General features: G+C 45.1%; 1 protein-coding gene across 3 annotated transcripts in view; it reads left to right on the top strand.

Moving 5' to 3' along the window:
• The window catches only part of TMEM184B (transmembrane protein 184B), a 30,429-nt gene that overhangs the window by 643 nt on the left and 8,555 nt on the right, over positions 1–21,231 (top strand). The window contains exons 1-4 of one of the 3 annotated variants that reach the window (XM_062620540.1): positions 12,803–13,071; positions 15,515–15,680; positions 19,083–19,173; positions 19,685–19,760. In XM_062620540.1, the coding sequence (XP_062476524.1) occupies positions 12,871–13,071; positions 15,515–15,680; positions 19,083–19,173; positions 19,685–19,760 (534 nt within the window). In that variant the 5' untranslated portion in view covers positions 12,803–12,870. Of the gene's footprint in view, positions 1–12,802; positions 13,072–15,514; positions 15,681–19,082; positions 19,174–19,684; positions 19,761–21,231 lie in introns of those variants that run through there. The other 2 variants (XM_062620541.1, XM_062620542.1) reach the window with 2 other exon arrangements.

Genomic DNA, 21,231 nt, shown 5'->3' on the forward strand with positions numbered 1-21,231 from the left:
CTCTCCGCTATGTCCCTGCTGCAGCACATCCCGTCTCCCCATGCACACACACACGTACGGTGCTGACACACTTCGCAGCGGCATTAAGTGGCTGTCACTGTCTGCAAGGGTCGGCTTGGCTCCAGGTTTGTGTTTGCTGTGCCTCTGCTGGTTCAGGCTGTATGGGCACCACGGGTAGGAGTGTGAGGAGGCTGGTACTGTGCTCCTGTACCGTGGGTGAATTACGATGGGTCTTGTTTGGATGATCATGGTGGCTTGAAACGTCAGGGGCTCCATGAGGACTAATTCAGTCTTGGCAACTGAAGCACGTAGTGGAAGGAGGGCTTTGGGAGAACATGCGTGTGTCTGGGTTCTGGTGAATTGTGATCCAGGAAAGGGACTGGAGTGGTTTCAGGCTATGAAAGCTGCCTGAAACACCATGAAGCTGTCAAGAGGAGGAGGAGTGGGAGATCTAGAGGAAATAGTGAAGATGGTTCCTGCTTACAGAAAGTTTGCGACTGTTCTTGCCACATAAGGAGCTTGAACAGGAGTAATTATTGAAGACCTAGACAGGCTTCCCCAGAGAGAAGACTGTTTACCTTCGCTGAAGAAAGAAATAGAAGGCATTGATCAATACTAGAGCGAAGGGTAATAGGAGGAATAGAAAAACCTATTTCCTGTCCTTCGAGACAAAGACAACAATCGATGAAAATGTAATAAAGCATATCCCACTAATAAATCCTCTTCGTTTTTCAACACAAGACTTAGCTGTTCCTTTGAACAGCTGGAAGTTACCCTTGGGTTGAAGAGCTTAGCAACCTCCCTAAAAGGGACCAGAGATTTCTCTAGAAATGATCGTGTTATTCAGGTTTCTAATACTGAAGGTTTGTATTTGGGTGTTACTTTTGGGAAAAAAAGTAAGCTCTCAGGCTTTTAGGATGTTGGCTAAGTGCTAAACAATAGGGCTTCAGGGACAGCTTTTCTTATGGTGAAGGTGTACCACAAAGGCCTCCTTCAGGCTCGTTTTTTCACCATTGTCCACAAGAAAATGCACTTTGAATGTGCTCTGGTCTAGTGGAGCAGTTTAGAAGTCCTTAATACCATCATTTTTATGGTTGTGCTGTAAACCTGAAGTGGCACGTATGCAGCAGGTGGCTCCCCCTGCATGTGGAACAGGAGCGATTGCTGTAGAATGTTCTACTTGGGTCTCTACAATCATCTCGGAGTGCTGAACGGGCTGTTTTGGAAACGTGGGGCAAGGGGAAGGACGTCTTCCAGTCACTTGGGCATCTTTTGTGCTATTATTTGCCTGTCTTCTTGGGACACGTGGCAGTTAGAAGGGGAAGGTTCTTAAACATGCACAAGCTGGTCAGAAAGTAAAGTTCAGTGTGATTAGGTGGTGTGACGTAACGAAAGCTTTCTGAGCTGGCTGGTTTCTAATAGTGTGACAGAATCCAGCTAGAAGGCTGCCTTGTTCTCTGTTAGCTTGTTTGCCCCTTTGCCAATAGCAGGCTGGGAGATGAGCATATGCAGTTGTGGGATTAGGTTCTGTTCTTGTGAATAAAGGAAGGGTGGGTTGGATTTTTTCTTGATTTATAATTAAAATAACTTTTAAAACACCTCCCTCCTGCCCCCAAATGTCAGTCCCTTTCTCTACCCAGTTCTACTGCTGAGTTAACTAAAACATCTAATAATCATATGTGACTTAAGACAGCGACCTTTTAATTTCCATATGATGGAACTTACCTTTCATCCTTCTTTCCCCTCATGTTTTGGGTCTGCATTTAATTGGCTTATGTTTGCAGTGATGGAGATGAACTCTTACCTGTTCCTCCTAGCAGAAGTGCCTCTTTCATTTTCCAGCAGCTCAAAGGGTGTCTTTGAGCTCTTGCAGCTATGGCTGGTGGAGCAGTGAATTCCTCAGGAGATGTTTGTTATTTGGACCTAGCTGCTTCAAGAGCTCAGTCTTGCATTATTCAAAGTATTGAAGTTAAAATATGGAAGTTGCAAATCATGGAATCACAGAATGGCTTGGGTTGGAAGGGACCTTCAAGATCATCCAGTTCCAACCCCTTTGCCATGGGCAGGGACACCTTCCAGTAGACCAATCTGAGCCCCATCCAACCTGGCTTTGACACTTCCAGGGATGGGGACTCCCTGACTTGTTGATTCTGAGAGGCCGGTGCTATGACTAGTTTTCATGGGGTTTTCAGGCTAAAATTGAAGAACCCAAGGTTATAAAGCAGTGGTGAATGTACAGCGTGGACTATCTGCAGTATCAAGAGAATAGTACAGGCTCAGAGAGAAACTTCACTTAACCTTTGTACAGTAGAGCTTTCCTACTGCGTACTGCTGCTCGCTATCTGCATAACAAAGCTGCTGCTGTTATTGAGCAGCCAGAGCTGTGGGCAGAAGCTTGTCTCTGTTTTAGAGCTTGTGATTGATTGTGCTTGCTGAGGCCCTGAAAATTGAGGTGTTGTGGAGAACAGCATTGGGTTTGAGTTTTGTGTGCTGACTTGCCCATCTGTTGGCTTGAAGCGGTGTGTGTGCTGTTCTCACTTCTTCCCAAGCTCTATGGGCTTTGCTTTCTTGTGGTGGAAGGGTGGTTTCCTGCCAAGACATTACACCCTATCAGAACACTTGGGGCTCTGAAAGCAGTTTGAAACCATGATAAGATGGATTAAAACACTTAGCTAAAATGACTGTAAAATACAATAGTGCTTGGACTGGAAGCACCCTTTTGAAAATGCTGTTGGTGTTTTTTTTTTTAATTTCCTTCCCCCCCTCCCCCTTTTCATTTTCTTCCCTTATGGACTACTCTGGGAGAGGGCAGTGGATGTGTTGTCAGAGCAGCAATTCCCCAGGAAGGTTTTGGAGGTGAAATCCTGACAGCTGAAGCAGTGAGTTGTCGCCATTCTCCAGGAATCTTGCCTCAGAGTCTTCTTCCTCTAGGAAGAGGCAGGTGACTGGAGTACTTGCTGATAACCAGATTCTGTCTAGTCTTTAAAAATCAGCTCAGCCTCCGTGGGGTTTTTGTTTGTGATGGGGTAAGTACCGTATCTGGGATGGCAACACGAACAAGCTGTGTCCAGGGAAAATGTAGTGTATAGGCAAGATGCCCAGGAGCTGTGCTGTTATCTGGTTGTGACCAGGTCTTATAGCCCTCAAGAGGCATATTTTACATGAAATCTGAAAAGGGAAATAACTTACATGCTCTACTTGTAGCATTTAATATCTTTTAACCCATGAAGTATGTGGATATTTGCCTCCCCACCCTCAAGTCTCTGAATTGAAAGGATGGGAATACTGCTATTATTATCTTATGGTCACAGTGCCTGTGAGTCTGATGACACTGAAAGGATCAGCTATTTCAGGATGTTGTATGATGGAGAGTGACCAAGAGCATAGAGAGATAGTGTCACTGCCTCAATTTTTTTGTGTGTAACCCAAAAACATGCCTCTCTGCCTGGGTATGTTGTACATCTGACCCCTGATTAACTCTGTGGCAATAAGGTAAAAAAAGGTCTCTCTGGTTAAGCAAAGAAAATGACTGCAACATGTTGTCTAGTGCAGCAGTGAGGTTTATGAGGAGGAGATGAAGTCATACCTTAAAATCTGACCTTGCTGGCCCATTGTTCCTTCTGCAGGCTGTGAAACATGACATGGATGCTACTGGAGGCTGCTGAGCCGATTGCTTGAGAGCCTGCAGTTGCCTGGCTGTCTCCAGCACAGACACAGACAGGCAGCAGGAGTGTAAGTAGCTGTGCCTCTCTCTGTCCAGGTTACTTAAAATTAACCTGGCCAAGCCAGTCACCTGAGGAGGCAGATTAGAGGAGAGTCAATTTCTCTTCATGGCCCACCACATCTTGTCTCCTTCATGCCAGTTGTGCCAGGAAAGGTTGATTAGTGGTGGGTGTAGCTATTTGCAGCTGATTGTCCCATGGGAGCTGGGGGTGACCTCTCTCCTCCTCCAGACTCTCCTGACTTTAAGGCTTTCTTTCCCCTGTCCAGTGGCTTTATGATGGCACTGATTTCACAGCAGAGTTTTCAGCTAGAAGTTATTCATATAAATTCCCATTTAGGCAACTTCATCCACCTGAGTAGTTTAAGGATAGAGTGTCTGGAAAAATTGGGTTGAAGTTTCATCTTTTTTTTTAAGCACACCCCCTCTCAGGTGGATGCTTGGCGTGCCCCTGTCTGTGTAGAGAAAAGGCGTTGCTGTTGCTGGCTTCTGGGTAAGATAGAGGAGATTCAGAATTGCCTCAACGTTGAGTTAGTAGCTGTTGGCATCTGTCAGCTTCTGACAGTATTGGTGACTTCTCTGCAAACCTCTGTGGTCAGCTTCAGTATAGAGTCGGGAAAAGGGGAGCAACTTCCAGCCACTGCTGTGGTGTAAGTAGCCTTCAGAAGAGCATGCTGGGTAATGTTTTTCCCTCTGATGCTGTGCTTTAGCCAGCAAGTGTGAGAATGGTTTCCTCCCCCAGGCATTGCTCTCTGCCTGTGAGCTTCCAGAGGCAGCTTTTCTGTAAGGGAAGTGCTGTGTTTGGGCTCACTCTTTAACTAGCAGAGCTATAATGTTGATTTATCTAGGGCTTGGCATTTTTTGTGTGGGGAGGAGCTCTCCTCTCCCAGCAGTACAAGGCCAGGTTGGATGGGGCTTTGAGCAACCTGCTCTAGTGGAAAGTGTCCCTTGGCAGGGGGATTGGAACTGGGTGAGCTTTAGGGTCCCTTTCAACTCAAGCTATGATTCTGTGAGTCCAGGAAATGCAACAACTCACAAACAAAAACCCAGATCAGATGTTATTTTAGCAATTACGGAATGGCGTCATAGTGAGTGGCTTTGGGTGCTTTGCTGAGAATCACCATTTTTATTTCTGCAGTGCTCATCACTGCTACATATTTGCATCAGAGAGTGATTGCCAGGAAAGTCAGATGTGCTATCTTCCTCATACGCATTGCTGCACAGTTCCCTAGGCTTATGATAAGATGTCTGGCTTCTTCCAGCACATTTACTTGCTAAATTTACGTCTGGATCTGATCTGATAGATACTCTGTTATATTCTGTGTGGAAAAGTATGTTCTGATATTAAAAAAACCCTCCCTTCCTGTGTGACTGCTGCAAGTTTAGTGGCTTTCGATCCTGCTGTAGAGTTTGACTTCTGATTATTCTTGGAGTAACTATACCCTGTGGCAACTTTAAAACTATTGCTTCCACTTGGAGGAGGGGAAGGATGTATGAGACGGTAGTGGAATAAGTCCTGATTTGACTTTGTTCTTGAGAATTTGGAAAACGAAATCAAGCTTCCTCTGGCCTGCCAGACACAAGTGTTTGCAACACATCCTTTTTCTTGAGTCTTGTTCCCCTCTGCCAGTTGCAGAATGTCTTTGTAGTCTTTCTGTGTTTCTCCCCTGGGAGCAGAGGGCTTGACTGGTTCATGTGGAGTGGGGCTGCTGGAAATAAGGGAAAGGGACACAGTGCATAACCCAAGTGTGCTTGAGCCTCCTCTCAAAGGAGCAGTTGGAAGGTTGGGGAACATCCCTTTTCCTCCTCTTCTCCCTCCCCCTGTCTGTCTTTTTCCTGTCCCCTTCCAAAAAGGGGACTGGATTTTGGATGTTGACCTATCACAATGTGAGTCAGTCCACAAAGTAAAAAAAAAGAGGAGGATGAGGAGGGCTGTGCGAGTACAGCAAGACAACAGAAATTAATAGAGCAGAAAAACACTCTGGAAAGAAGATTGCATGGCTCAGGGTAAAAAGGTTTTATTGTTGATTCGGAGTTTTTAAATGGGTGCCTGGGGAGGGTAAGCTGCTCTCTCTTCGGATCACTGTGTGTGCATTAGCAAAACGAGTGGGGGCTCTGTGAACTGGAAGTGGAGATGATTGTTTTGGTAGTCTCAGAGTTTAATTTCCTTAAGATGAGAAAAGAAATTGCATGGCCTTGTTGAAGGTTAAATTGTTTGTGTGTATGGTTTGCTCTTATGTGTGTGTACATAGGCATTGGATCATGTCTTGAATATGGCTTAGTGAGTGTGTACCATGCTCTGTGCTTTGGTCCTCCCGGGTGCTTGACTCCTCTGCCTTCTGCTTCTGAGGCTACTGGTCTTCCTGCTCCACTGGTGCTGACACTACTGGTTTTATGTCCCAGCGATACTCCTCTCATTTCACTAACTGTACTGACAGCTGCTTTGGAAATCGTGACTGGGCAAAACCTCCTCAGTGTTCAGCCTGCTCACTCCTCTGGAGAAATAACCCTGCATTTGCATCTGAATTTGGTGTGCAGAGGGAGAAGTGCATTAAGCTGGTACAAAACGCAGTAACTGTAGATTCAACTGCTGTTCTGGTAAATCTCGACAAACGGTCATCTTCTAGCCGAGTACAGTATTGCTCATGTGTGTCTGGAGTTTTGTATATGTGCCCATGTATGAAGTGCGTGCTATGGGGTGGCTTTCACCCACATAACATCAAGAAAGCTTTGCGCAGCATGAATAATAAAATGGAAATGAGTTGCACTAGTAAAATTTGCATGCCAGGTCACACATTTAACTCACAGATTGTTTTGGGAGTGCTGCTGGAGAGCTTAAAAATGCACTGTTGGGACCTTTTTATATTTCATAGCTAAGTAAACTAGATGCCACTTCAGGGAGCAAAAGCAATTTAATAAGTAATAAATTTAAAAGCATTTTATTTTCTTTTATTGCTGCTACTGATTTGAGCTGCACCAGTGACTGTCTTACTGTGTAGCGTTATGTTATTTTGCCCTGGGTCTCTACCTCCTTCTTTTCCTCCTGCTTGTCAGATCAGCTGGTGATGCCATGCCTTTGGGGGTTGAAAAGACCTTAAATCAATTACGAATTTGCAGTATGTATCTAGCACAAAGGAAAGAGCTGATCCCAGTTGGCAAGTCTAGGCATTCTTATAATTAAAAAAGTCTAAAATCTGGAACCATTTTGTCCTGTGTTTTTGTAGTCCTTACAAGTCTAGGGGACATTCTGAAAAACCATAAAACTCCCGCTTTCACTAATGTAAAGCTCTTGCTTGTGTCCTAGTAGATGTAGAAAATTTAGACTTGAAATCATCCACTGCATGGTTCTTCTGCATTGGTTGTTTTGTGTCCAAAGTAAGGAAAATTTAATGGAACAGCTCTTGGAGAAGTAAGAATTTAAGAGGGGAGTGGAAAATGGTTTTGTCTTGTCTTAATGGAAACCAAGTTTGGCGTGGTGGATATTTAAAACTACAGGAAGTATGGAGTAGGTTTTAAGGACTTTTCTTGCCTTGTAGCTTTCCAGGAGAACCTTGCAGCCAGGTCACGCATGTTTTTCTTGGATCGTGTCTTGTACAGCAGAAGGAGGCTTAGCTGTTAAGACTCTTTCACGGGATAGCTTTGTGTATCATTCTTTGCTCTCTCAGCAGTTTAGAAATGAAATACTTTCAGCCTCAGAGGAGATGATCTATTTTAAAAACACAGATTGTGTTTGCAGATGGCAGAGAACGGCATCAGAGTCACGTCGTTTGGGGTTCTTTTCCTACTGACACTAGGGCAAAGCGAGTGCTCTGCTGCCAGCAGCATGACGGGTCAGGTCTTGCTCAGAGCAGTCAGCCCACTCCTCCTGTACTGCACTCTAGGATTGAATATGTATTCAGAAGTGCCCTGAAGAACTGAAGGACTAAGCTTGAATGTTTCTTCCCTCCTCTTGCTCCGCTTTTGTTGCATCAGAAATGGGGTTTGCATATTTATGTTTGTTTGTCCTTATGCAGAAATAGCTTGGTGGTAACATTTTCCATGCCTTTACGCAAGCCAAAAATGAAGTTTTCTTTTTTGTTTTCACTTGTGCCACGTCCCATCTGTTTACTGTTCCGAGTTTATTTTTGGTGGAAGAAACTGCCATGTTAATGTTAAAGACAGAAGGCCTCTGTTTCCAGAAGACACAAGAATGGCAATCTGCTCCTTATCAAGACTTAGTGTGCTGCTGTTTTTCTGTGAATGCAGGCCCTGTGGACACATCCCTGCTAGTTTTACACAGGTGTGGTGTCTCTAACAAAACTGGTCCCCATGCGGTCTGGAGCCCCTTCCCTGTCAGAAATCTCAGTAACAGTGTTCTGTGTCTCTAGTTTTTCATCAGGATAGTTATCTTGATGCAAATCTCCCATGGAGGCAGGCTGAGAGAGCTGGGCTTGTTCAGCCTGGGAGAGAGAAGGCTCCAGGGAGACCTTGTAACAGACTTCCAGTAACTAAAGGGGGCCTATAGGAAATCTGGAGGGGGACTTTTTACAAGGGGAGGTAGTGTCAGGACAAGGGGGAATGGCTTTAAACTGAAGGAGGGTAGGTTTAGATTAGACGTTAGGAAGAAGTTCTTCCTTGAGAGGGTGGTGAGGCACTGGCACAGGCTGCCAAGAGAAGCTGTGGCTGCCCCATCCCTGGCAGTGTTCAAGGTCAGGTTGGATGGAGCCTGGAGCAACCTGCCCTAGTGGAAGGTGTCCCTGCCTGTGGCAGGGGATTGGAACTGGATGAGCTTTAAGGTCCCTTCCAACCCAAACTAGTCAGTAATTCTGTGAAACTGCACATACTTGGCTTCATTTTCTTTTCTCTCCTTGCATTGAGAGCAGGCCCTAATACTGCTAAAGTGCTTTCAGAAAATCTGTTTGGTAAGTTTAAGCCAGTACTGGGTTGAAGGTTAAGCTAATGCCCTGTAGCAGTACAGGGTCTTATCTTGCCCTAATGTGCATAACTTGTAGTGGCATCTGGGTGAAAAAACGTAACAGCTCACTGGGGATGGAGGTGTCATCTCTCCTTTCCAGGTTTGGGGTTGTTGGTATAGACCTCACGCAGGCCTAAGTATTGCCTGAAGCTCATGTAGCCCACGTAGAGGAGTCATACCAGCTGAGCCAGGTTCCTGCAGCCATCCTGAAATACACCTAAGCCTGTGTCTGAAAGCCCTGTGTGTTTACCCAGATGTGCTTTTCTGTATGCATGTTTTCAGCTTGGTGCTTTTCCTGGCTATCCTTTCTTCTGGTCCCGTTTTGGGACTTGCTGTGTTGCAGGTTACCTCCATGGGCAGCAAGGTTGTCAGTTGGAGATGAGGAAAGATGAGTGATGTTGAAGTGTTTTCATATGATGTATTTAGGCAAGGCCTCCAGAGAGGGAGACTAAGTGTGCAGGTAACTATACTGTCCCTTGAAATGGAATCAGTGAGATGGAGGTGGAAGTGATGAGCGGAGAAAGCAGGATATGGCAAAAGAGAATTTGTTATGCATTACATTGGTTTGTACTGCATTGATAATTCAGGTTTCTGAATGCCCCTAATTTTCCATATGGCAATGTCAAGTGCCTTCCTCATGGTTTGGTGCCTCGCAGTGCTGGGAACTGTACGGGCAGAGAACAAAAAGATGGTTGTCCCGAGGAGCTTAAAATGCGCAAGAAACAACAGAGAAATACAGGCAGCTGGGGGGAGTACACAGAGAAGAGCTCACAGCTGTAACTGTTGTCAGGTTGTTGCACAGCTGGAGTAGCAAAATGGAGAAAATTGAGGTGAATATGAAATAGCTTTGTGGTTGTTGGAAAAGACCCTTTTCCCCAGGCATGAGAGGAAGCAGGAAGGTATGTGTTGACTGACAGGGATTGTGATGCTGGTAGGTATCCAAGAAACAAGTATCAAGACACATTTGCTGTGTCAGGTAAGAAGGAACCTGCTTACACTGGGATGCCTAATATGTAGCTTGTCAAGGCAGCATGTTAACTGTGATGTGCTCCCAGGCACCACCTCTGCTGGAAGCCTGTTCTAATGATGTGTTGGGTTTGTGTCCTGTGGGGAGGAGGCATCTTGGAAACAAGGCCTAATAAGACAGTTGCCATAGCCTTCCTTTATGATGGTCTTTTTGAAAAGAAAAAAGAGGAGCAAGCAGATTCTGAGCTGCTGGTGGTGAATGGGTTGAAATCCACCCACCTGGTTAAGGCTCCAGTCATCTGTGCTATTGCCTGTTTTTTAAGTATAGTACAGAATTGCTCTTACAGCTTCAGCATCTTGCATTCAGTAATCTTTCATAATAGCTTTGAGCACTGCCTATACTTGTCACTGTAGCAGTGGTGTGTGGGACTTTAGGAGATTAGAAGGGATAATTGGGAAGGTGTATGTTATTTTGCAGATTTGGGAGTTCAGCGTTCCTTCATGTTTCACTAGCAAGGAAAATGAACTGCAAGCTGATTCTTGCAACCAGTAAAAAGTCTCAAGCCATTGAAAAGTTGTCCTCAGGGACAACCCTGAGGAATAGGGGGTGCTCATGGCTGAGTTGTATTGGGGTTTGGGGTATGAGAAGTGGAGCCCTGGTTAATAGAGGTTGTATATTTTCTTTCAGAACACAGTGCTGGAAAGAGTTACTAGTTTCAATGACTGTGAGCCGGCAGGGAAAGATGCATAGTCCTGGAATTGGTGACAGTTGATGTCTAATCACAAGGGGGCAGTGTTAAGGTTACACTTGTGAGTGTCCTTGCTTCTGAAAACAACCCTTGTCACATCAGAATGCTTGTTGCTCACTTTTTGTTGTTTCAGCCTCTTTTAAAATGAGTGCAGAGAAGCAGAAGAATTCTGTTTCAGATCTTCAGCTCTGCTGATGTTGCCAGCCCTGCATTTGAGTCTGTGCTGTCAGTGTGGTTTGATTAGCTGGACCACGGAGCTTCAGGTCTGGTCCCTCCTGCCGCTGGTGGGCTGCAGTAGTGATCCTCTCTGCTATGAACTTTAGAAAGGGCATAGCAGCTTCTTCCCTTGCATAGCTCCCAAAGTGCAGTGGGATGTGCAGGACTGCAGCTGACTGGACTCTAATTAGAGCTAGGTTAACCGCATGTGCATCAGCTCTGATTTCATTTTCTTTCACTGTCCTTTGTGAGGTCAGTGGAAGCACTCAGCACTGTTGAGTGTTCAGCCTCTTCAGAAGTGACTTGGGTAGAAATCTTGTTCTTCTCAAAGCAGTAAAAACCTTGCTACCTTGCAACGTCTCCATCCATCCTTGAGCTTTCTGAATTTTTAGGTATGGTATGTAATGTGTGTGCATGTGCTTTGAAACTCAAAACAGTTACTTTTCCTGTACTGATTAGGACTGTAACTGAATTACCCTTCAGTACGTGCAGTTATGGAAAGCTGTAACTGAGAGCAGGGATATTTTGGAAAAAGAATGACTGGAAAGAACAAAGAAAAGCCAAGTTTGATTTTTTTTTTTTTTTTTTTTTGTAAATTAAAACATAACAGTTGTGCGACTCCCTCTATAGTAAGATAGTATCTGCTTAAGCAAATCTGGGTAGTTCACAGGATTTGTATTTGTTCTCTTTCCCCTGTGGGAGAAAGCAGAAATGAGATGGAATGTGGCCTAAGTAAAATCAGAGTGCTGTGCACTGCTGGAGCAAGTGTGTGGTTTGGAAGAGGATGTGCTGGAGGGGCCGTTTGCACACTGTAGTGTGCATGTGGAAATGATTTGCTCCTGGCCCTCTGCTTTTACTGGGTGCCTGTTCCCTGATTTGTGCTGTGGCTTCAGGTGAAGCGAGGCGGTGGCAGTTCATCTGTGGATGTATGTTCTCTTCCATGTTCTGATGGGACCTGTCAGTAAGTGCAGACATCCCCTTCCCTGTTGCAGCTGTAAACTGTGGCGATGGATCGTTGGCAATTCTAAAGCCCTTTCCATCTGCTGATCTGAAAGGCCTGTGTAAGAGCTACATCTTGCACTTCTACAGAAAGGCTATCCCAAAAACTATTAGGAGGTTATCAGAAGGAGGCAATATTACGCTGTTCCCCTTGATAACCATGTCTTTACTAGAACTGCATCAGAAGCAGCTCTTCTGGTGGCTAGAACCAATGGCTGCCTGCTTGTGATCTTGGTTTAAGTGGATTATCTTCCTCCAGTCCAGAGGTCACATTAGAGCCTGCTTACAACCAAATTGAAAACCATGGCTGCTTTAGATCTTAGGCCTTCAAGAATTTGTTCCATTGAAAGAAAATAGCTTTTCATCCAGGAAATGACCAAGGGTCATGTTACTTTGAAGTCTTGCATATCCTTGTGTTCTGGCTGATATTTTCATGGATCAGATGGCTTTTAAAGGCTAATCAGGTTAAATTCATGTCATGTAGAAAACCATGCTAAGTTAATAGAATTAGTGACAGGTTGGCTAAGTTTACCATGCCATACAGTGTTTGGTATAAACATTACCTTTCATGCTCTTTTTTCTTGTGAGAAGAGCTTTCAGTGCCTGTCCTTCCAATGAAGGTGCTTTGGGCTGAGTTGGGTTTAAAAATGGCAATAGGAGAGGTGGGGATTCCTTGCTGGAGGAATAAGGAGATTCTTCTTTCCTCCTTGCTGCACAGTAACACTTTGTGGTGCCTCTTCTTGCCCTGCTGCTGCTTGTTCTATTGCCTTCCAAATGAAGCTATAAGACTGGCAGACTAACTAGACTAGAACAGAGCAGAATAGCTAGTGCTTTTGTGGGAAGTAGAGCTGCTAAGTTAGGTGTGCCTGTCATCTTCCAGTACGGATGATTTAGATATTTCCTTCTGATCTTAGGTGAATGCTGTATTCATCTTGTTCTTAAATATTCTTATTGCAGAAGGATAGTGACAGTGGTGGTGGCAGTGTTTTATGGTCTTGGGGAGGCTGTGTTGTGAGAGGTTCCTGAGGACCGCATGATTTGTTGTATCACGAGGGGTGGCACTGGCAGACTTACCCGGGTCCTGTTTGTAAAGCATGTGAGCAGCCTGGTGAAAGGCATGTGAGACATGCAAAGTACTGTTACTGTTAAGCTCCTGAGTCCTTTCAGCTGGGTTCAATTGCTTTTTTTTTTCCTCTTCCTTGACAGATTTTGGCTTGTGGGTGCTCTTTAGCAATCCTAACTGGAACCTCACACCAAAAGACACCATGATAGTGATGACTGACGTCACTGCAGCCCCCAGATTGGGGTCAACTGCCACTACTCCAGCTGTGGCTCCCAACTTCTCCTGGATGCCGGAGGATGGCAGCCCCACGGCTGTGGAGCAGCCAATATTCCTCATGACCACTGCTGCTCAGGCAATCTCAGGTTTCTTTGTATGGACAGCTTTGCTCATCACCTGCCATCAGGTAAAACCCTGTCACTCATGCTTCTCATCCTTTTCTTTTCCCCACACATACTGAAGAGCACATATGATCCCGTGGCATATCCCTCCCACATTCAGCTGTGTGATGGGGGTTTTCAGTCTCTGGAGTGGTACCAGGACCTCTTCTTTTGGGTCTAATATATTATCTGTGCTGATCAAGGTTGCAACTTTTATATGGGCCTTTTTTTGCCCAGATTCAGACAGTTTGCTGCTTCTCTGTAATGTAAATGGAGAGGAAGCAAACTCTTTAAAACTAGTAAAACATTTGGCCATCTTTTGAGTGTTTGCAGAAAGGTATGTTATCTCAAGCCATCCTTTCCCAGGTCTAGTAGCTGAATCTAGCCATTTTGTTATTGTGTCAGCTGCTAGGTAAATGACTGTGGTCATCTGTTGTTTGACATACCTCCTTTGATCTCCTGTGCCAGTGGATTCCACAGGCTGAACTCTGCTGCGGAAAGGAGTAGCAGGAAATGTTTTATTTAACTTTTCTCCCCTCCCCTCTTTCTGGGGCAGGTGTCCTGGGAGCCAGAGCAAGTCAAACCCTGTATCCTGTTCCATACCTCTCTTTCATGCGGTCATCATGTGAACTGAAAAACACAGGGGGGAAATGCAAACCCTGTTATTTATCAACCTGTGTTTTGTACCTGTCGGTCCGTAGATTCCAGAGTGATGACTAGGGTCTAGAAAACTGCAGCCTATTCATGGAATACAGGGGCTAGTGAAGTTCAAAAATGCATTAGTCACTGGTGAATAAGACTAACACCTGCAGTTTCACCAGCTTGGGTACCGATTACAAGTGCCATGGATCCTCCTGTCAAATTGACCAGCTGCTGAGGGTAGGAAGAAGTCTTTCCTCTGGGGTATAGCATTGCAAAGTTAGGCATTAATGCTCTTCTCTGCAGAAACCAATGCAGGTCAGTGCCAGAGAGACACTGTTGATTGAAACACACTGTTGTCCTCTTCCAAGGCAGCAGTTCCTGTGCTTTTGTAGGCACCCGGATCACAGGGCTCTTGTGACATCCCAAGGGCAAAGCTTGGAGTCATCTGAACTCCGGTGTCAGCTATCCTTGTGCTGGGTCAGATGTGTCACTGGGATTGTCACAAGGAAAAAATACCCCTAAGGTCTGTTAGTTTATTTCCAACCTGTTATTCTCAGGAAACGAGACTTTTTTGAGCTCCTCATGGGTTAGGGAGAGGAAACAGATGTATTTGTAGCCCTTCAGCTGATTTTGACCAAATCTGCCCAAGAGGCAAGGAGAGATGAGCAGCAAGTAGCTAGGGAGAGAGAACTTGCTCTCGCTTTCCAAGGAAAGGTGAGATCATTAGTGTATGCTTTGTTTTAGACCTTGGAGAATCCTCACAGCACCCCCAAATGTAAGGTGAAGCTTCAAGCAAATGCTTGTGCTTCTTCAGGCAGCAAAGTCAGTCAGTCATGAGGCATGTACGTCATAAACTAGCTGTTAAGGCCAGCCGCTGGGGCAGCAGCTTGGTGAGGGTTGCATATGGAGGCCTTGTCTCTGGAGAATGTGCCCTCTGCTTCACTGTGGTAGACAGAGTGTACCCACAACTCTGGCTGAAGCTCTGGCCATGTTACTAGGCCAGAGTAGTGCTCATCTTCAGGGTATGTTTGTGGTCAATACCTTTTCCAGGAGGTGGGTAGTCTGTGAGAAAGCATCTTAGGTGTGGGTTTAATGATGGCTAACAAACTGTGAGCAGTGGTAGGGTGGGGACAGTGTGCTCCTTGCAGCCAGTGACTTACAGGGATTGGCATGTGTGCAAACTGTGGGACAAAGCAAGCAGTGTGTCTGCATGGTTCCTTTGAGCATGCTGGGTGAGCTCGGTGCTCCCTTGTTGGCTGACACGTTGTGGCTGTGCTGTCACCGATGTGCAGAATGGCACTTCTGGAGCCAAGATGGGTTGTGGCTTATCAGCTCTTGGCAGTGCTGTGAAGGGATCTCTTAGGTTGTTTCAGGTGAAAGTCTTGAAAGCATCCAAAGCTGCCAAGAGAGAGTGTTTAGAATGAGCATGGACTTAAGCTTCCTTCTTCAGGGAAAAACAGCCTGCAGTGATATAAATCTTTAGGTACTTCAAACAGGTTAGCAGGAATATAGGGCTGATAACTGGGGAAAAAAGGTATGAACAAAAGAATATGGGCAAGGTGATGATAACAACAGTAAATTAATTCCCTGTAAGTGACTAGGTTAGAAATGCCTCCACTTCCTTTTCTTCCCTCTGCAAACTAAGGGGTACTGTATTAATATCGTGTGATAATGGTGATTTGGTTTTAATTTTATATTATTACTTTGAGGCCATCAAGAGGTGAGTTATTGAGTTTGTTTTTCCTTGCCCAGTTGACTCTGCAGTTTTACTTTCTCCTCTCTACTCCATATCCTGCTGATCCTGGTCTCCCCTCTCCCTTCTCTCAGATCTACATGCACCTTCGCTGCTACAGCTGCCCAAATGAACAGCGCTACATTGTTCGGATCCTCTTCATTGTGCCCATTTACGCCTTTGACTCATGGCTCAGTCTGCTGTTCTTCACCAATGACCAGTACTATGTTTACTTTGGCACAGTGCGGGACTGCTATGAAGGTAAAAAGGGGTCAGACAGAAAATGGGGGAGGCGGGAAGTCTCTGCCCTGAGAGAATTTTTTGCTTCTGGCTGGGGACATTTAGAAGCATCACTGTCACCTACTGAGACAAAGTTTTACAGGGTGCCTCACTAGATGACATGTCTTGCTCAGTGCCTGAAAGTCACAGAATCATAGGATGCTTTGGGTCGGGAAGGACCTTGAAAGATCATCTTAGTGCAACCCGCATGCTATGGGCTGGGACATCTTTCACTAGACCAGGTTGTTCAAATCCCCATCTAACCTGATCTTCTTCTCACTGGCTGTGAGCATGATAAAATGCATTGAGCCTTTTCTCCAGTGTTCTGTAGAGACAAAGTTTATGATTTTCCTTTGCTTCAGGAAGGTATGGAGCCAAAAATCTGATTCTACCTGCTATAAAGCAATTTATCAGTTAGCTCTTTCTAACAGCACTTAATCAGCAGTCAGACACTTGCTGTGTTCTGTTTTCTTGGTGCAGTTTGTTAGCAATGTATTCTTCTGGTCCCATCCTATGGCCACTTGTGTGCTCATGCAGGGTATCACAGCCACCACATGCTGGGGTTCGTGGGGTGTAAAGTGCTTTGGAGTCCTGCAGGAGAGAGGGTGCCATGTTCAGGATGAGTTACTCGTTGCTGTGGTTTTGGTTATCTGCAGCAGATAATACAACTGTTGTATGCAAGGGAAATGGTTACTCTCCAATAAATGCTGTCTACATTTCCTTCTTGACCTCATCCAGAAAGAAGCTTCTGCCCACCCAGGAGGAGAAACTGTACTCTGGCAGTGTATTTTTGAGGACAGTTTATCACTATACCCTCATTAAATCATGTCTCATTCGTGCAGTTGCTGTGGTGAGATCTGCATTGCAGAGAGGTGCCCCAGCCATGTGAACAAGTTAATCAACTGAAGGGACCAGCAGGCCCTCCTTCACATCCATGACAGTGCTCTGAGATGCAGCACCAGATGGCAGATGCACACACGTGATTCAGAAGGCATCTTTGTTTGGGCCTGTGTTTTTTCTTTCCCTGCTCTGCATGCGTGTGCAGGTCTAGCAGGAAGCTGCTGCTCTGCCAAACTCCTCTCCTAGCAACAGCCAGTATCCCTCTGCCTCAGGGAGTTTGCAAACATCTGAGCATCTGCTCAGGAAGCAGCCGTTGCTCTGGAGTTCCCCTCAGCATGTTGGGCTGTGCAAGAAGGCTACAGGTGGAGGCGAAAGCACCTTTGGTCAGCAGGTTCTCTCCCTTCCTTTTTCTGGAGATTGCTTTAAAACAGCCTTTTTGTTCTCTTCCCTCCTTTGCCATCCATCTCATCCTTTCTTTTGTGGGGAGGATTTTAGATTGCAAAGCGGGGAGGAGCTCTGTTAGGGAATGGGGCGGAAGACCCTACTAATACATTTTAAAACCTATCTTGGGCCATTTAGGGGCATTTCATAGCATGCATTAGGAGGAGCAGACTTTGGTGATGTTCTTTCACATGACTCTGTTTCTGTACAAGTCTGGGTGTCGGTAACTGACAAAAGTAGATTCGTTTTTTCTTATGTTGATGTCATGAGCACCATCTGATGAATGTGGATCACGACTGGAGAAGAGTTCTTTTGTTAATGGGGTGAGCTTTGATAGTTAGCACTCATTTCTCTTGAAGATGAATGGACAAATATTTCCCCCTCCTGTTTTTTTTTGTTATGGAATGATTTCTTCCTCTGTTGTCATCTATTCCCTAGTGCTTGTGAAATGGGCAGCTGGTATTGTAATGACCGCATCAGAGGGCAGGGGTCACTGGAGGACAATAGGAAAAGCTCAGCTTTTCTTGCTCTGGGTGCTGGGAGCTGTCAGCTAAGTCGTAGGAAAATTGCAGGCAAAAGGAGTTATCACAGTTATTTCAATAAGTTTTCCATGATTGGTGTTTTCTCTTCTAATTAGGGCTTTCATAAGATCGTTGCTGTGTGAGCATACCTAACTTTCTTCAATCACAAGGATTACAGATGCATAACAATATCCCAATTACATAGACAGAAGCAGGTATACCACTGGCTTTTATGTGCTGTAGCATTCTTGCCAACTGGGCACGTGTACAAGCTGTAAATACAAGGTTTTGAGATGATGAGTGTTTTGGGGAGTGTTAAGTACCTCTTTTCCAGGGCATAGTTTGGATGCTTGTAGAAGAGTTAGAGTTGATGTCTGTCTCTGACTTTGGAAGTCCATCCACATGGGAAAATTGACCTCAGGTCTAATAACTAGCTGCTTGGTGAGGTCAGCTTCTCAGCACTGTACTTTATTAGGCTTTCTTTCTTATTTCCAAGTTCCTCGAGACTTCTGTTTCTGTCCCAAGTTATTTTCTCTTTGTATTATGTCATTGCTGGGGGGTAAACCCAGGATTTGGGTGTTGGCATTCCAGAGAATTTCCAGATACAGGCTGTCATAGAAAACTATGTTGAAAGAAGGGTCACCTGCTCTTCCGTTTTGGCCCAAGGCTGTATGTGGCAAACTTAAAGAGTACAGTCCTTGCCCTAAAAATCTCACAACTTTATGATAGTCCAACAGCAATTATAGCAGATCAAGAGAGTGGCAGATGGGGCATGTACAATTAAGTACAATTAAGTGGGTTTGGATCCTGTGAAATGGAAACCTGTCCGTAGTTCTGATGAGAGTGCTCCCCACAGCATCTTCACCTCAATTTATATATATCAGCAAAATTGAACCTTGAAGAGAACCGAAGTAGGGCAGAGTATTAGCAGTCAGTCTGAAAAGTCCTTCCTCATCTGTACCAGCTTGCTGGAGAAGGCAGAAAGGAGCTGGCCCAGAAGCCTGTTCAGTGCACAAGAAATTTCAGCTTTCTGAGGAAATGAAGCACAGAGGCTGTTTTTCAAAAGTCTCTGCCAGCCATAAAAACAGTTTCACTGATTGGTAGAACCCCTCTGTTTCTCCAACTCCTATGTCTACAGTCTGGTTACTTCAGAGAGAGAAACTGTGTTCCTCACCTAACAGGTTAAATATAGGAGATAAGATATGTCTGATGAATCAGAGAGAACTTTTCCAAATTATTTAGTACCCATGTAATGTCCTGGAATGGTGCACAGGAACCCGGTAAAGAATGGCATCTTACAGATGCCAAGTAAAACAGAGACTGACCAAAGTGTTATATGGTCCTGTGACCCTTTTGGCATGAGTCATGGAACTGGCCTGGGACCTTGGCCACACTCCAGTTCAAATAGTCTTGTGAGTGCTGAGGTAGGGTGATAAATGAAGAGAAAATAATCTGCAGTGCTTTGAAGGGAAAGATGCTGCATAAGCAGTCCCTGCTAATGTTTGGTTTGTTGCCTGTACTCTTGGTCCTTGCACCTGTTTTGAAGTTGATTGTCATTTTGCTCTGATTGATGTCTTTGCAGCCTTTGTAATATACAACTTTCTCAGCCTCTGCTATGAGTACTTGGGAGGGGAGAGCTCCATCATGTCTGAGATCAGAGGGAAACCAATTGAGTGAGTATTTATTGTGCTTGCAGCATGACACTCTCCTCCTTCTGTGCCTATCTCTGCCCTGAAAAACTGTGTCAGGTGGCAAGTGTCTGCTGGGACTGGGCAGCATGGATGGTGGTGATGTACCAGTGCTCTGGTCTGAGACAGATCAGGCTGATCACATCCTCTTAGGCAAGCTGAACTGATTCACAGCTTTTCTGGGCACCTGCCTACTCCTTTGTTTCTTTTCTTATTCCTGTCTCCTCCTTTAAATAGTTTCTGTCTTCAGTTGGTTGTGTGTGCTTCCTCTAGGATCTGTCAGTTAAATAAATAAATAAAATAGATTAGAGTATGGAATTGGGATGTTGTTTTAAATTCGTCTCTGAAAGAGGGTATGGCTGTAACTGTAGTCATGGTTGGAGGAAGCACTAGTACTGCAACTTCGTTACAGGGTGGTAGACAAAGAGGGTAGGAATCTTGCACTCTAGCCCAAATCTTGGTTCTGAACCCTGTCATCTTGTGTTGGTCCTTTCAGGTCCAGCTGTGTATATGGGACTTGCTGCCTGTGGGGAAAAACCTATTCTATTGGATTCCTGAGGTTCTGCAAACAGGTAGGGGCAGGAGGAACTGTGCCATCTTCCAGGAGTGAATGAAGTTTGGGGGTGGCAATGGTGCCTTTTGCTGCTGAACTTTTGAGATGAGCACTTCTTTGAGGGGGGTTTTAATAGCGTTTTGAAAGACAGCTGAGGAGAGATGCTGTTTTGTGAGCTGATTTGTTTTGAATGATCATACTATTTTCCACTGAATCCTGCGTCAGGAAGGCCTCAGTAAAAGACACAATTTATCTCCTGTATCTGATATGAGCCCTGGGAAGAAAATCTGATTTCCTCTTCCTTTACTGGATTGCAGAGGTCCCAGCTTTAAGAAATAGATGGCTGCGTTGTGTTGCAGACACCCCACAGTTGTGTAACAGCCTTCTGAATTCCCAGTGCTGCTGTTGTGGTTTGGAGTTGAGGAGGGGGGTGGAGGTTAAGTGTGACACAGTGCTTTGTAGGAGGAACCGAGTATTTTTCACCATGTGTGTCTGCCTGTGCTGAATTGGGTATGTTGAGGGGGAGGGAATGGGGGAGATCTAAACCTCGATACAGCCCTTGTCTGCTCATCCCAGGTCAGTCACCTGTGGCTGCCATGAAACAGCAGGTGAGTTTCAAGGCTTTGCTCACTTGCTGGAATGAACACATGAGGTTTCTGTGGAGACAGCATGAAGCAGGTCTGGTTCTTTGAAAGGGCTCAGGTCATTGTAATTCCAGTCACTGGGTGTAGATCTGCCCCAGCTTCTCCTCCACATCAAGACCCTTCTTTTGTGTTTTAGCAGTGTGCAGAAATATCAAAGGTACAATGCAGCCTCACAGTAATACCCAGTGTTAATCACTGCAGCACAATTGACCTTTTTCAAAGGACCACATCTTTATTTTCTCTCTTCTGTTTCTCTCTGTCCCATTCTCTGTCCTCATGGCTTTTACGTTTTCTTCCTTGATGCTTTATTTTCTAATCTGCTCCCACGGTGCTGTTTCACCTGTTTCTCCCTGGCTTCACTTGTACACCTTTTGATTCAATGCATTTACCTGTTCTTTTTGCTTCTAATGTTAACTTTTGCCTTTTAAATATGTCATAAGCACATCAAGGTTGAATGAGTGTTGGGGAAATGATTTCCCTTAGGCCTCTTCTTTCCCATTTCACTCTGGCAGTTATCTCCACATGGGTTGCACTGGCTGTGTTTGGAAAGTTTTTCTCACAGTGAGGACTAGAAGCACCTTTTTTTTTGGTGGGGGGAGGTTCTGCTGGCCACCTGCAATTCCTCAACTCATCTGGTAACTGGCTTGCGTGGATGTTTCGCTTTTCTTTTGCTGCTGTCTGGCAGCAATTCTTATAGTCAGGCCTGCCCTTTGCAAACTGCTAAGTCTGCTGAGGAGGCTGTAAGGGAGGTGTCTTGCAAAGGGATGTTTAAATACTTCTGTCCTCTTGACTTGAGTTTATGTTACCTTGGGGAGAAATTTTTGACACCAAGATTCACTTTTCTAG

The sequence above is a fragment of the Pezoporus occidentalis genome, unplaced genomic scaffold (assembly GCF_034315485.1).
Source record: "Pezoporus occidentalis ecotype Australia unplaced genomic scaffold, CSIRO_AGI_Poc_V1 ctg221, whole genome shotgun sequence".
Classification (NCBI taxonomy): domain Eukaryota; kingdom Metazoa; phylum Chordata; class Aves; order Psittaciformes; family Psittacidae; genus Pezoporus; species Pezoporus occidentalis.